This window comes from Microcaecilia unicolor, chromosome 7 (assembly GCF_901765095.1).
Source record: "Microcaecilia unicolor chromosome 7, aMicUni1.1, whole genome shotgun sequence".
NCBI classification, from domain to species: Eukaryota; Metazoa; Chordata; class Amphibia; order Gymnophiona; family Siphonopidae; genus Microcaecilia; species Microcaecilia unicolor.
In genome coordinates this window covers 247,212,294-247,224,691 of record NC_044037.1, presented here as the reverse complement: position 1 = coordinate 247,224,691, position 12,398 = coordinate 247,212,294, and the positions used below count along the sequence as shown (strand labels likewise).

The following is a 12,398-nucleotide window of genomic DNA, read 5'->3' as shown; positions in this document are numbered from 1 at the left end:
TAAATTTGCAAGTCTAATGGAGCATGAGCACGGGGAAAATTGATCTAATCATTTAGAATGAGTGTTGCATGCAAAATGAATAAAATGTTCTCTGACATTAGAAAATCTTAAATGTGGATTTTATCAAACATTTATTTACCTTGCCCAAGTAAAGACTTTTTTTTAGGATATATGTTGTTGAATTTAGCATGTTTGAAGTGTTATATTGCGCACATTTTTTTTAAAATATATGATATACTTAAAATATAAGTAATTAAAAGTAATATATAGATTGTACTTATAAATGTGCTATATATACTAGTAGAACTTTATTGTTTATAGGTAAACAAAAGATGGTTCTTGTAACGATTTATATACTACTACTACTACTTATAATTTCTATAGCGCCACATGCTAATTAGCCCCACAAGGTTGAATTGGATATTTGGTAACATTTGGTATTCTACAAATGATCCGTAAAAGATCCGTAAAAGAGGGACTTATCCATTTTGATATATATATTTGAACTTTGAATCATATTGGGCAGTGGACAAATATACATTTATGTGCTCCTACCATGGACCCCATTCACTTTTCTTTACTATTCTTATTTTCATAGGGTCATATTCTCTTTACAGGCCCCTCCTCTAGGGATCTTCATTTATGGCTTCCTCTCTCCCCTCCACACACTGTTCCTGTGCAGACATAGCGTGGAGAAAACTGCGGGGCTTAGCACTGGGTATGATGGCAGTAATAGCTTGTGGGTAAGCATGGAGTTTGGAGTGGTTTAATGGCTAGAATAGTAGGCTGGGAAGTCATTTTCAGTCTCCACTGCCTCTGGTACAAACCAGAGATGCCAAGGGTGGCCCAACTCAGAATGGAATTTACTAGGGCTACATTTCAGTTAAAACATCTCACAATAAAAAAAATGATTGCAATTAATCGTACAATTAAAGGTATTTATTTATTATTTATTTATTTACTTATTTACCACTGCAGCTCCTTATGACTCTGGACATATCATTTAACCCTCTATTGCCTCAGGTGCAAAATAAGTATCTGTATTTAATATGTAAACCACTTTGATTCTAATCACAGAAAGATGGTATATGAAATCCCATCCCCCCTTTCCTGCCCTAAAGGACTTATAATCTCCCTCTCTCCAGAAGCTTTATCTTTGGCTTGTCCCACCTCCTCTGAAATCACTTCCTGTTTCTGCATGGGCTGGACAGGTCAGAGGGAAAGCTTTAGACCGGCCCACAGGCTGTGTATGTGCAATGCTGTTGGAACTGTGGATGAATAGAAGACCAACTTTAAGGTAGATCAGCGTAGGGTGTGGGGAAAGATACCAGATCACGTATGGGGTTGGAAGTAGACAAGAGCAGAAGAGATGTTTGGAAGAGGCAGGAGACACTGCAATGCGATTAATTATGTAAATCACGATTATGGGTGATGTGTCTGAAGTATATCTCTAGAGCAAGGCTTGACAAACCCAGATACCAGGTCGGTATGGTGACTTAAAAATTGAACCTGGCACTTAGGCTTTGCTGGCACAAAGCAAAGCAGACCAACAGCAACAGGCTCTCTTGTTCCACGTTGAGAAGCTCTGACGTGCATATGTATGCACATGTTTCTCTCTCTTCCTTCTCCCTGCTCCCACCCCGCCGACACTCAGTTTTACTATAGAGAAAAGTAGAAGAAAAGCAGAGCAGCTGCCTATCATGCAGCAGCCTCTTCATCTGTTGCCCAGTGCTGAAAGTAAAACTTGAACCATGCCTGTGTTTACTTTCACCACCAGGCAGTAGAAGAGGTGGCTGCTGCTGCTTGATAACACATCTGCTCTTTCCTTTCTCTTGTCTTTAAGGCTGGCCAGGAAAGGGGAGGGGGAGAATGCTGGATGTCTTGTGTTGGGGAAGGGGGCAGATAGAACTGGGCGTCTGCCAGGGGGTGGTTCGAGGGTGTGAGCTGGGTGCATGTGTTGCAAGGGGGGGAAGAAGTGAGCCGGGTGCTTGTGTTGCAGGGGGGGAGGGAGAGAGCTGGTCACTTGTTTTGTGGAGGGTGGGAGGAGTGAGAGCTGGGTATCTCCTGCCCGTGCTGGTTCCAGTCACAAAATGGCTGCTGGGACCTGTCTCAGCCATTGAGTGCTGATGGCTGGAATAAGGAGTGGATGAAGCGGATCAATTTTATAAAATGACCAGCGAACGACAGCATTGAGTTGCTTGTGAAAGGTTAGCTTATTGTTGAAAACAACTTCATGAATGAGGATAATTGTGCAATCCTGGGGGATTGTCCTGGTTTCTTGATGAAAGTGTGAACTGCTTAGAACGCTATGGTCATAGTAGTATTTAAATATCAGTGTTGTGTTATATTACTATAAAACCTCTCTGTGGGTTTCATTTTTAAACCCGGAGAAGTAGTGAGCAAGACTGTATGTGTCAGCTCACTGTCCTACAGTGCAGGGGCACTGATAAGCTTGATGGGGAGGAGAAAAATAAAGTTTAAAGAATAAGGACTGGAAAAAGGAGGAAAGTAGAAATACAGTTGTAGGTTTGGCTTTAAGCAAGGACAACAGGGGTGGCCACTCAGTGCCCCGTGTTTAACTGAGTCAGCTTTGCAACTGGTGGCTGACAGAAGCTGAAGCTTTTCCCTTTCCATCTCCATCTTCCTCTTGGCCGCCTCCTCTCTTCCTTGCCTTCCCCCTTGGCAATCATTCTCAGCCCTGACACTTTATACTCCTCCCACATCACTACCAGCCAGCCCTTACATATCCTCCCTCTCACTTGCTGTTTGGCTTTGTGCTTCTCAGAGCCATTTTTATAGCCTTTTTGGCAATTAAAGAATTTGATTTAAATAAATAAATACATCCTTGACCCATCATTTGAAATCTTAAGTCGGGGGGGCGGGGGGGGGGGGGGGGAAGGAGAGGACGCACCAAACTGTCTGAACAGGGCCCTGCAGTTGCTAATGCTGGCTTTGCTTAGTTGGATTTTCTTCTGATTGTCAAGGTTTGGCTTCTATCCTCACTGAGTGCACACTCTTCATTAAGTAGAATTACTTAGTTTTCCTCACTGTGACCAACAGCATCCAGTACAAGAGATGGCATGATGTGGAATGTGGCAGTGTTATCCATATGAAAGTTGTTAGCCATTAACTTCTTCCACTTGCACTAGTGTCATATGGTATGCTAATGCTGCTCATACAGTTAATTGGCCACATTTTGCCTTCTTCCTTGCTATTCATTAAAAGAAATTTTGAACGGCATTTCAAAAGTACTCAACAATAGTAAAATCTTGTATCAAAAATGTTGCCATGCTGTTATTCTGTACATTTATTGCAGATCCCTCAGTCCCTTTAACTGTGTACATCATTGTCTGGAAGAAAATCACAAATTGCCCTTCACTTATTTTATATAATCGATTAATATTTGCTTTGATGGCATGAACCACTACTACTACTTATCATTTCTATAGTTATACTAGATATATGCAGTGCTGTACACTTGAACATGAAGAAACAATCCCTGCTCGAAACAGCTTATAATCTAATCAGGATAGAGAAACACAACAACTAAGGGATAAGGGAATTAATAAGGTGGGAATGATAAAACATACAAGGGTTCTATACAAGTGAATAGGGGTTAGGAGTTAAAAGCAGCATCAAAAATGTGGGCTTTTAGCCTAGATTTGAAGACGGCCAAAGATAGAGCTTGACGTACTGACTCAGGAAGTCTGTTCCCAGGCATATGGTACAGCAAGACAAAAGGAACGGAGTCTGGAGTTGGCAGTGGAGGAGAAGGGTACAGGTACGAGAGATTTACCCAATGAACGGAGTTCCCGGGGTGGAGTGTGGGGAGAGATGAGAGTGGAGAGGTACTGAGGAACTGCATAGTGAATGCACTTGTAAGATTTATGGAGCAGCTGGTCCAGGAGCCGACGAGAGAAGGAAAAATTCTAGACTTAGTCATTTGTGGAGCGCATGATCTGGTACAGGAGGTTGTGGTCCGGGGGCCGCTTGACAACAGTGATCATAACATGATCGGCTTTGAAATTTGCTTTCAAAGAGGTAAACATAGGAAGTCAAATATGTTAGCGTTTAACTTTAAAAAAGGAAGCTATGATAAAATGAGAAGAACGGTAAAAAAAAAAACTTGATGATACTTGCCTTGTAGGTCTGCATCAGCAAGCAGGTGTCAGCTCGGCAACTGTTGAGATTAATGGGCCACATGGCCTCGACTGCACGTCATTTGCATGGTATGTCTCCACTTGAAAGAGGCCCAATGGACTCTAGCTTCCCAGAAGTCTCAGGTGATGGGGAATCTAGTGAATGTAATACAGATTACCCTGGAGTTGGCCCACAACCTTCTATGGAGGCAGTGGAGATATGACAGTGGGCCCTCCTTTGGGGAATGGACCTCCAGGCCACATACCTGCGTAAGAAAGATAAATGACTGGCAGAAAGACTGAGCAGGGTACTGCAACCACACAAGTGGTCTCTAAATATGCATGTAGCCAGCAAAGTCTTCAGAATGTGGAGCATCCCCTCGTTGGATCTTTTTGTCACTTATCTCAACAGCAAAGCCCCTCAGTTCTGCTCCAGGCTCCGATCACACGGCAGGCTACTGTTGGATGCTGTTCTCCTTCATTTGGGGAGGGGTTTCTATATGCATATTCCCCAGTACCCCTCAAAGAAAATTTTGCTGAAACTCAAACAGGATCATAGGATCCTTGGAGCCAGAGTTTTTTTTGGACATGCTATTTTGCAGGTGGCAGCGTCGAAGGAAGAGGAGGGAGGCCACCTCCCTCCTCCAACTCAAGGTAGAGGGGGTGGGGGGCCCACTGGACCACCAGGGACTTCTTGCTAATGCTGGGGTGGTGTTAGGGAGGGCTGGAGACCCACCAGATCTTGTAGCCCCCCTGAAACGGGGTCGGGGGGACCGGAGGTCTGCCGGACCTCCCACCCCCTGTCGCTAGGGGGGGGGGGGGTTATCAGTTGCCCACTGGGCCACCAGGGACTTCTTAGAAATGCTGGGGGGTTAGGAGGGCTGGAGACCCAGCCCTCCCTGAACCTGTGTCTGGGGGGGGGGGGGGAGAGTTTGTTGTTGGAGCACAATGTTAAGGGGTACAGATAACATTCTAAAGGTTATGTATGAGATGATGCTTTTCTTTTGAAATGAGTGATGTATTGATGGAGTTCTTTTACTATTATTTGTATGCTTTATTTTATTGTAAACCACTGTGACCTCTTTAAGCTTCGGTGTATAGCAAATTTGAATAAACCTAAATCTATAAGTAGTGCTGTCCATCCCTTGATAATCCTGCTGAAAATCATTGCAGACAGTCCTTGTACTATCTGGATAGTGCCAAGGCAGTTGGTGGTCAAAGCGAGGTTGGCTCTATTGGTTACCTTTTCGCGGCAATATTCAGTCCATTAACTGGATAAATATTTGGACATAGGATATAAAAAAAACTTGTTCTTGCCTTATCCAGTGTGCTGTGTAGGTACTGGGCTAAATATCGCCAGTATCCAAATAGTGCTGGCAGTGTGGGATACAAATATGAAATAATTCAGCTGTGGCAGATGGCATTAAAAAAAAAAAAAACCCAAAAAACAATAAGCTGAAGTTCCAGCTGAATATTGGCTGGTCACATTTTATTATTTACATACAACAGCATGTCCGCTAATATTTTAACTAGCAATATTTGCTTCCCCATCTAATTTTTATTTTCAGTTTTTTAGGAAGCATTGGAAGGAAAGACAAGGGAAGAAATTAATATAATTTCTCTTATTCCCATGCTCCCTGACCACCACCTATGTAACTAGTTAAGCTGGAATTGACTGATCATGTCTAGCCTTGCCTTTTTTTTTTTTTTTTAATATTCTTGCTGTATGAACATTCTGTAATTGCCATAATAGTTTTGTTTGTGTTTTCATTTCCTCAACCTAAGTATAGTATAAAATGTTCCTTCTCCTCTGGAAGTATGTTTTAGTGTTTCTTTTTTTTTTGTCTTTCAGGTTACTCTTGGTTGTCTTGCAGCAGCCGAACCTTGGAGGCAACATATCCAATATGAACTTCCCTCAAGAGAGGCTCAGCTTCTAACTCTACAAAATACCAAAGAGTTTGACATACTCATTATTGGTGGAGGAGCAACAGGATGTGGGTGTGCTTTAGATGCTGTCTCTCGAGGTACTACTTAGAAATATTAGTTTACCTTTTTCCAGATCACTTTATGCTGATTTTCAGACAGTAAAGGACCTTGTGTGTAGCTTATTTACACTGTTGAATTTTTAAACATTTTAAAGACAAGCTATGTTCATTTAATTACATTGTGGCAGCATGGCTGGCGGACAGACTGGGAACTCCACAGACACAGTCAGGGTGCAGTGTGAATCAAAAGAAAACTTCATTGCTGAACAGACAAACAAAATAGCAATCTGTTTCTGTCACAGACTCAGGGCTTAACATGGGAACAGTCACATTAGTAGTAGTTTCCAGCAATCCTAACTTGTCAAGCTTTTACAGCATAGTTGAAGTCACTCATGCATAAATCTGGGTCTGGCTCTTGTTAGGATATTCAGGTCTGAGCTTCACAAATAAAGAAATGCACTCTTTACCTTTGCAATCTTCTATTCCTTTTCTTGTAACCCCTGGATTGTTATTCTTTACCCTCAGGGGCAAACCTTGCAAATAGGGCCATAGCTTTTCTGGGTCTCCCCCATAGGTACTGCAACCCAGCCAACATTTTGGGAGAATTTCTTCACTCCTAGTCTTCCTCCAGGAGATCTCTGTTCTCACTGTTTCGCTCCTGGAGACCTCTTGCCTTGGGGCCTCCCCGAACTACTCCAGGGCATTTAACCACCTCTCGACCTGAGCCCTCCCCTCTGACTCAACCTCTGACATGGCAGGTTAGCTCCACCTGCTGTAAGGTGGCTTAACTGCAGCATTAGTGAGGGAGTGTTCTCGGGGACATCTGCCATTATACTACTCACTTCCTCACATTTATCAAATCCGTAGGTACAGTTTAGATGACCTCTGGGTAGTCAGTCAGTGTCATAAAGTAGGGAACGCTGATAATACACTTTGGTGCTTAAGAAGGAATAACTAGTAGAAAGAGGGAAGTATTTATTCTCGCTACAGGTCTCTGACCTTGGGAACTGCATTTAGAAATGTAAAAGCATACTGGCAAGGCTGAGACAAATCATCAAAATGATGCATGGAATTTTACTTCAAACCCAATTTTAACTTTTCTTTCCATCAGGGGACACTTGAAGGATGGTGCTTTGCATATTTTCCTTTCTCTTGTTTCCAATGCCTGTAGTACACTTTCTTCTCTTGATACTTACTTTTACCTCAGGAGCACATTGCCCACCTTCTACTTTCATCGCCTCATCATTCCTTTTGTCTTCTATCTTCTCAGCTCTCAAGCTTCAGCATTTCCTTCCTCCCTTTCATTCTACCATCTACATTCTGTCTGAATGCATCTTCGTCACTGTTGTCATGCCTGGTGACAAGGTTCATATGATTATTCTTGAGTTCTTGACTTGTCACCTCTACCTCTCCTTTCCCCGGTCCATTCTGTCAACCTCTTTCAACCCCTGCCATCTTTTCTTCCTTTTCTGAAATCATAAGAACATAGGAACATAAGAATAGCCATACAGGGTCAGACCGATGGTCCATTTAGCTCAGTATCCTGCTTCCAACAGTGGCCAATCTAGGTCACAAGTACCTGGCAGAAACCCAATTAGTAGCAACATTCCATGCTACCAATCCTGGAGCAAGCAGCGACTTCCACTATATCCATCTCAATAACAGACTATGGACTTTTCCTCCGGGGACTTGTCCAAACCTTTTTTAAACCCAGAAATGCTAACCGCTGTTACTACATCCACATCCTCCAGCAGTGGGTTCCAGAGCGTAACCACATGAAAAAATATTTCCTCCTATTTGTTTTAAAAGTATTTCCATGTAATTTAATTGAGCGTCCCCTGGTCTTTGTACTTTCTGAAAGAGTGAAAAATTGATTCACTTCTACCTGTTTTATACCACTTACGATTCTATAGACCTCAATCATATCCACGCTTGGCCTTCTGTTTTCCAAGCTGAAGAGCCCTAACCTCTTTACCTTTTCCTCATACTACGGGAGGAGTTCCATCTAATTTATCATTTTGGTCGCTCTTTGAACCTTTTCTAATTCCGCTATATCTTTTTTGATATATGGTGACCAGAATTGAATGTGGTACTCCAGGTGAAGTCTCACCATGAAGTGATACAGAGGCATTATAATATTTTCAGTCTTATTTTGCATCCTTTTCCTAATAATTCCTAGCACCCTGTTTGCTTTTTTTGGATGCTGCCACACACTGGGCAGAAGATTTCAGTATATTGTCTATGGACCCTAGCATCAGGTAACTCTGATTCATAACATAAGAGTAGACTTAATGGGGCAGACCAGTGGTCCATCTAGCCCGGTATCCTGTTTTCCAAACAGTGGCCAAGCCAGGTCTAAGTACCTGGAAGATACTCAGAGAGGGCAAAAAGGTTCATTATTCTTTCTTGAAGCTTTGCAGTATGCATAGAGTGCTCACTAGATACCTGGAAATCACAAATGAGTTTTGCAAATCGGACACAATATTTACGTTTATTGGTAAAAAGAGGCATGGTCTCATGGCTTCTGTTTTTATTTACCCCTCTCTAAACCCCCGCAGGACCCTTCCCCACGGAGGTGTACAGAGGGTTTGTTCTTCTAAGATCTTGTTAATCACCCCCTCCCTGAATTCCAGTGACACCCCATTCCATGGCGTTATGTCTCTGGGTTCTAAGGAGCGCCTCCAGTCATGGAGGCGTAGGGGGGGTGACAGAAGGTGCAGTTCGAATCTAATTCCCATGACCACAGCATTCTGTCTATCTGGATCTAAGTGAATCTTTGGCCATTTATGTTCCCACATGAAATCTATGTGAGTGAGAAAGAAAGAATCTTACTTGTGTGTGTGTAGTATTCTGTGAAACAGGTGGAGGAGAGAGAATAGATTGAAACAGAGACTGAAACAGTTTAGTGAAAGAAATAGTCTTTTATTCTCACCCAAATCAGGACTTCAATTTGGTACATTCATCAGACAGATTCTGGGTTCAACCGGCCAGAGCTTCGCCTTTCGGAGATTCGTTGGGGAAAAGTGTTCCAACGATAGCTCTGGTGCCCACTTCTTATATAGCATTTTCAGTACATACAAGTCAATTGGAGAGTGACTTTTTTCTCTAATCTTGCTTCATCTCTGAATCACACTTAACCGCAGATCAGGTGCCCACCTGCCCCTCCTCTTAAAGATTTCTTTATAGTGCCAATTTCAACACTTTTAAAACCTCTTTCCTAATACTGAGAGAGATCTGTGTCTTTATATCTTGTGATACTGGAAGCCATGTTGTAAAGACAGACACCATTTTATGAACCAAGCTTTTTACCATTTTTGTCATTAATTTCTACATCTTAAGTGTTACGCTCAATTTGAAAGTTGTACCAGGTTTCAATAAGACTCACCAAGCAGTCCTGCTCTTGCAGGCTCTCTGCTATAAGGCCATCAGCTGGTTATCAGGCCTAGTTAGTGCTTTTCAGCTGTTTTAAGCCATGTAGCTTGGCCCACCACTATTCCAGTGGATAGGTCTCAAGCTAGAACACATATTAACACTTCCAAGCCCACAATTGCTAGATGGCTGAAGGAGACTATCATGTCAAGTTATTGGCTTGCGGGCAAACTGGCTCCTCAGACCTTGTGGGCTGATTCTACGAGGCATACAGCGACAACCTAGCCGGAGAATTCCATGCTGTCTGTTGCAGATATTTGCAAGGCAGTGATGTGGTCAACGCTGTGTAACTTTGCCAGGCAGTATAGGGTGGATGTTGCGCTGCTCTCGCAAGCCAGTTTTGGGCCTTCGGTCTTCAGGATGGTGGTGCCAGAATCCCACCCACTAGGGATTGTTTTTTTTTTTTTTAAATGTCTTTATTCATTTATAAAAAAATATCATCACGATAACTCTTGAACATAGAAATACAGACAAAGCAGTTAGCTGCCCTTGAGAGCCAAGCAGCAGTGGAGTAGCTACAGGAGGCCACGGGGGCCTGGGCCCTCCAAATTGGCTCTGGGACCTATGGTTTGGCTGATGGGAGTTAGGGACCCTCACAGCTGAAGTGTTTGTCCAGTGCTGGTTTCCGCCGTGTTGACTGCCCTGCTCTTCCTCTCATGTTGCGTGCATGCTTGTTGTAATGAAATTGAGCATGCGCGAAATGTTGCGCATGCTCAGCTTCACTAAAACGAGCATGCACGCGATGCGAGGGGAAGAGCAGTGCTGGACAAACGCTTCAGCTGGAGGGGGTGTCCCACATCCCCCGCCAGCCAAGGTATGTGAGGAGGTGGTGGGGAGGCGAGCCAAAATGTGCCCCCTCACTTTGGACTCTGGACCCCCTCCATGTTGAGGTCAGGCTACACCACTGCCAAGCAGTACCAGCCTGAAGATGGTCAGAGGAAGAATGGTGCTTTCAATACAGTTAGAATTGTATGTGAGACAATACTTAATACCAGCACACTGCCCACTTCCTACCAGTTACTGCTTCTTACTGAATCAGCCAGTCTGCTTGCCAAAGTGAGAGCCACCAATCCCTGCTTCTCTGACTTCCAGCAGTGGAGTAAAGTGTGATACACTGTCAGGCCCAACGACACAACTCAGTACAGGGGAACCTACTGTGCAGGAGCAGCCTAATGGTTAGAACAGTGGGCTGAGAATCAGGGAGGCCTGTTTCAAATTGTGCTGTGTTTCCTTGAACTATAGGTGAAAAAAGGTATACACTAATTACAAAATCCCTTCTGTTCCTTACTATAAATGATACATAGAGAGAAAGAGAGACTGTCTGGAAGGGGAGGTATGATACAAATTGGCATTTGTAAAATACCAGAAAATTAAATGAAGTTGAAGGGAGCATAACTCGATAAGCATGTTATTAAAAAAATAGTTTTAATAATCATGAGATGATGCAGATATAATTTATATTTGGTGAAAGGGTAGTAGACACCAACAATATCATTCCATCAGAGGATAGACATAAAATGACCTAAGTGGCAGAAAGATGGAAAAGACCATGAATCAATTAAGACCTATGACATCAAAGTACATGGATATAAATGTGCAGACTGGGTTGCCAGGTGATTCTTTTCTGCTGTTTTCCTTGAAGTCAATATTCAAAAGTTTAATCTCACTAATTTTGGTAGTTAGCCAGAATGTTGAAATAAGGGTCAACAGCTAAGTTAACCTTTTCCTTGAACTAACTTAAAGGTATCACTTATAACTTGGGAGCTAGCCAGGCAGATCTTCATGGTTAAAGTTTACCTGTGGATGTTTTGTGTGGCCATGTCTTAACATGCATAAAATTTACCTGGATAGAAAAACAGGACATACCCAGGGCACAGTTTCACTTGCTCAACTTCAGTATTTAGGGCTTACTAGACAAAGTTAGCGAGAGAACTTCAGGGTGTGGTTATTTATCCATTCAGTTATCAAAAAAATTAGAGTTGAGAGGCTATGATCCGCAGGATTTCAGCGGGAAAGGAATCACAGCAGATCAGAAGAATGAAGAGACAAATGAGATTTAAGTGAATTTATTGCTGCAGTGTCTAGAGGGGATAAAATAACAGAACCCAATGTGACCACGTTTCACCCAGTTAGGCTGTGTAAGGGGCAAACTGTTGATTGAACATAAAAATAACCAAAAGTCAACAATCATATAAAATAATAAAATAACAAAAACATAATTTGCCTGATATTCAAAGGGATTTAAGTGGGCAGGAGAGGCTCCTGTCTGCTTATATCCCCTGGGGTCATCTATCCCTTGATATTCAGCAGCACTAAGCCAGGCAGTGCTGCTGAATATTGCCTCTGATCGCGCAAAAAAAAGTGGTCAGATCAGAGGCGGTACAGGGGGTGGCGTTAGGGAGGAGCCCGTGGTTGTATGGGTGCTGTTAATATTCAGTGCCAGCACCCGCATATCTAAGCGGCCTAATTTAGAACAGCACAAAAGCATGTAATAGAAAAGCTCAAATCTGTCATAAATTAAGCAGCTTAGTTCTATGGGTGTTGGCACTGAATATCGGCCAGCAACTGCATACTTTTTTTTGTTTTGTAAAATAAAGCCTCTTGATCCTTGTGCCAGAGCCGGTGGTGGGAGGCAGGACTGGAGGTTGGGAGGCAGGGATAGTGCTGGGCAGACTTATACGGTCTGTGCCAGAGCCGGTGGTGGGAGGCGGGACTGGAGGTTGGGAGGCAGGGATAGTGCTGGGCAGACTTATACGGTCTGTGCCAGAGCCGGTGGTTGGGAGGCGGGGATAGTGCTGGGCAGACTTATACGGACTGTGCCCTGAAGAGCACAGGTACAAATTAA

At 43.1% G+C, this 12,398-nt stretch overlaps 1 protein-coding gene across 3 annotated transcripts in view; it reads left to right on the top strand.

Annotated features, from left to right (window-relative positions):
- GPD2 (glycerol-3-phosphate dehydrogenase 2) overlaps positions 1-12,398 on the top strand; it is a 271,268-nt gene that overhangs the window by 71,730 nt on the left and 187,140 nt on the right. For all 3 annotated transcript variants that reach the window (XM_030208750.1, XM_030208749.1, XM_030208748.1), the window contains exon 3: positions 5,992-6,163. In XM_030208750.1, the coding sequence (XP_030064610.1) occupies positions 5,992-6,163 (172 nt within the window). The remainder of the gene's footprint in view (positions 1-5,991; positions 6,164-12,398) is intronic.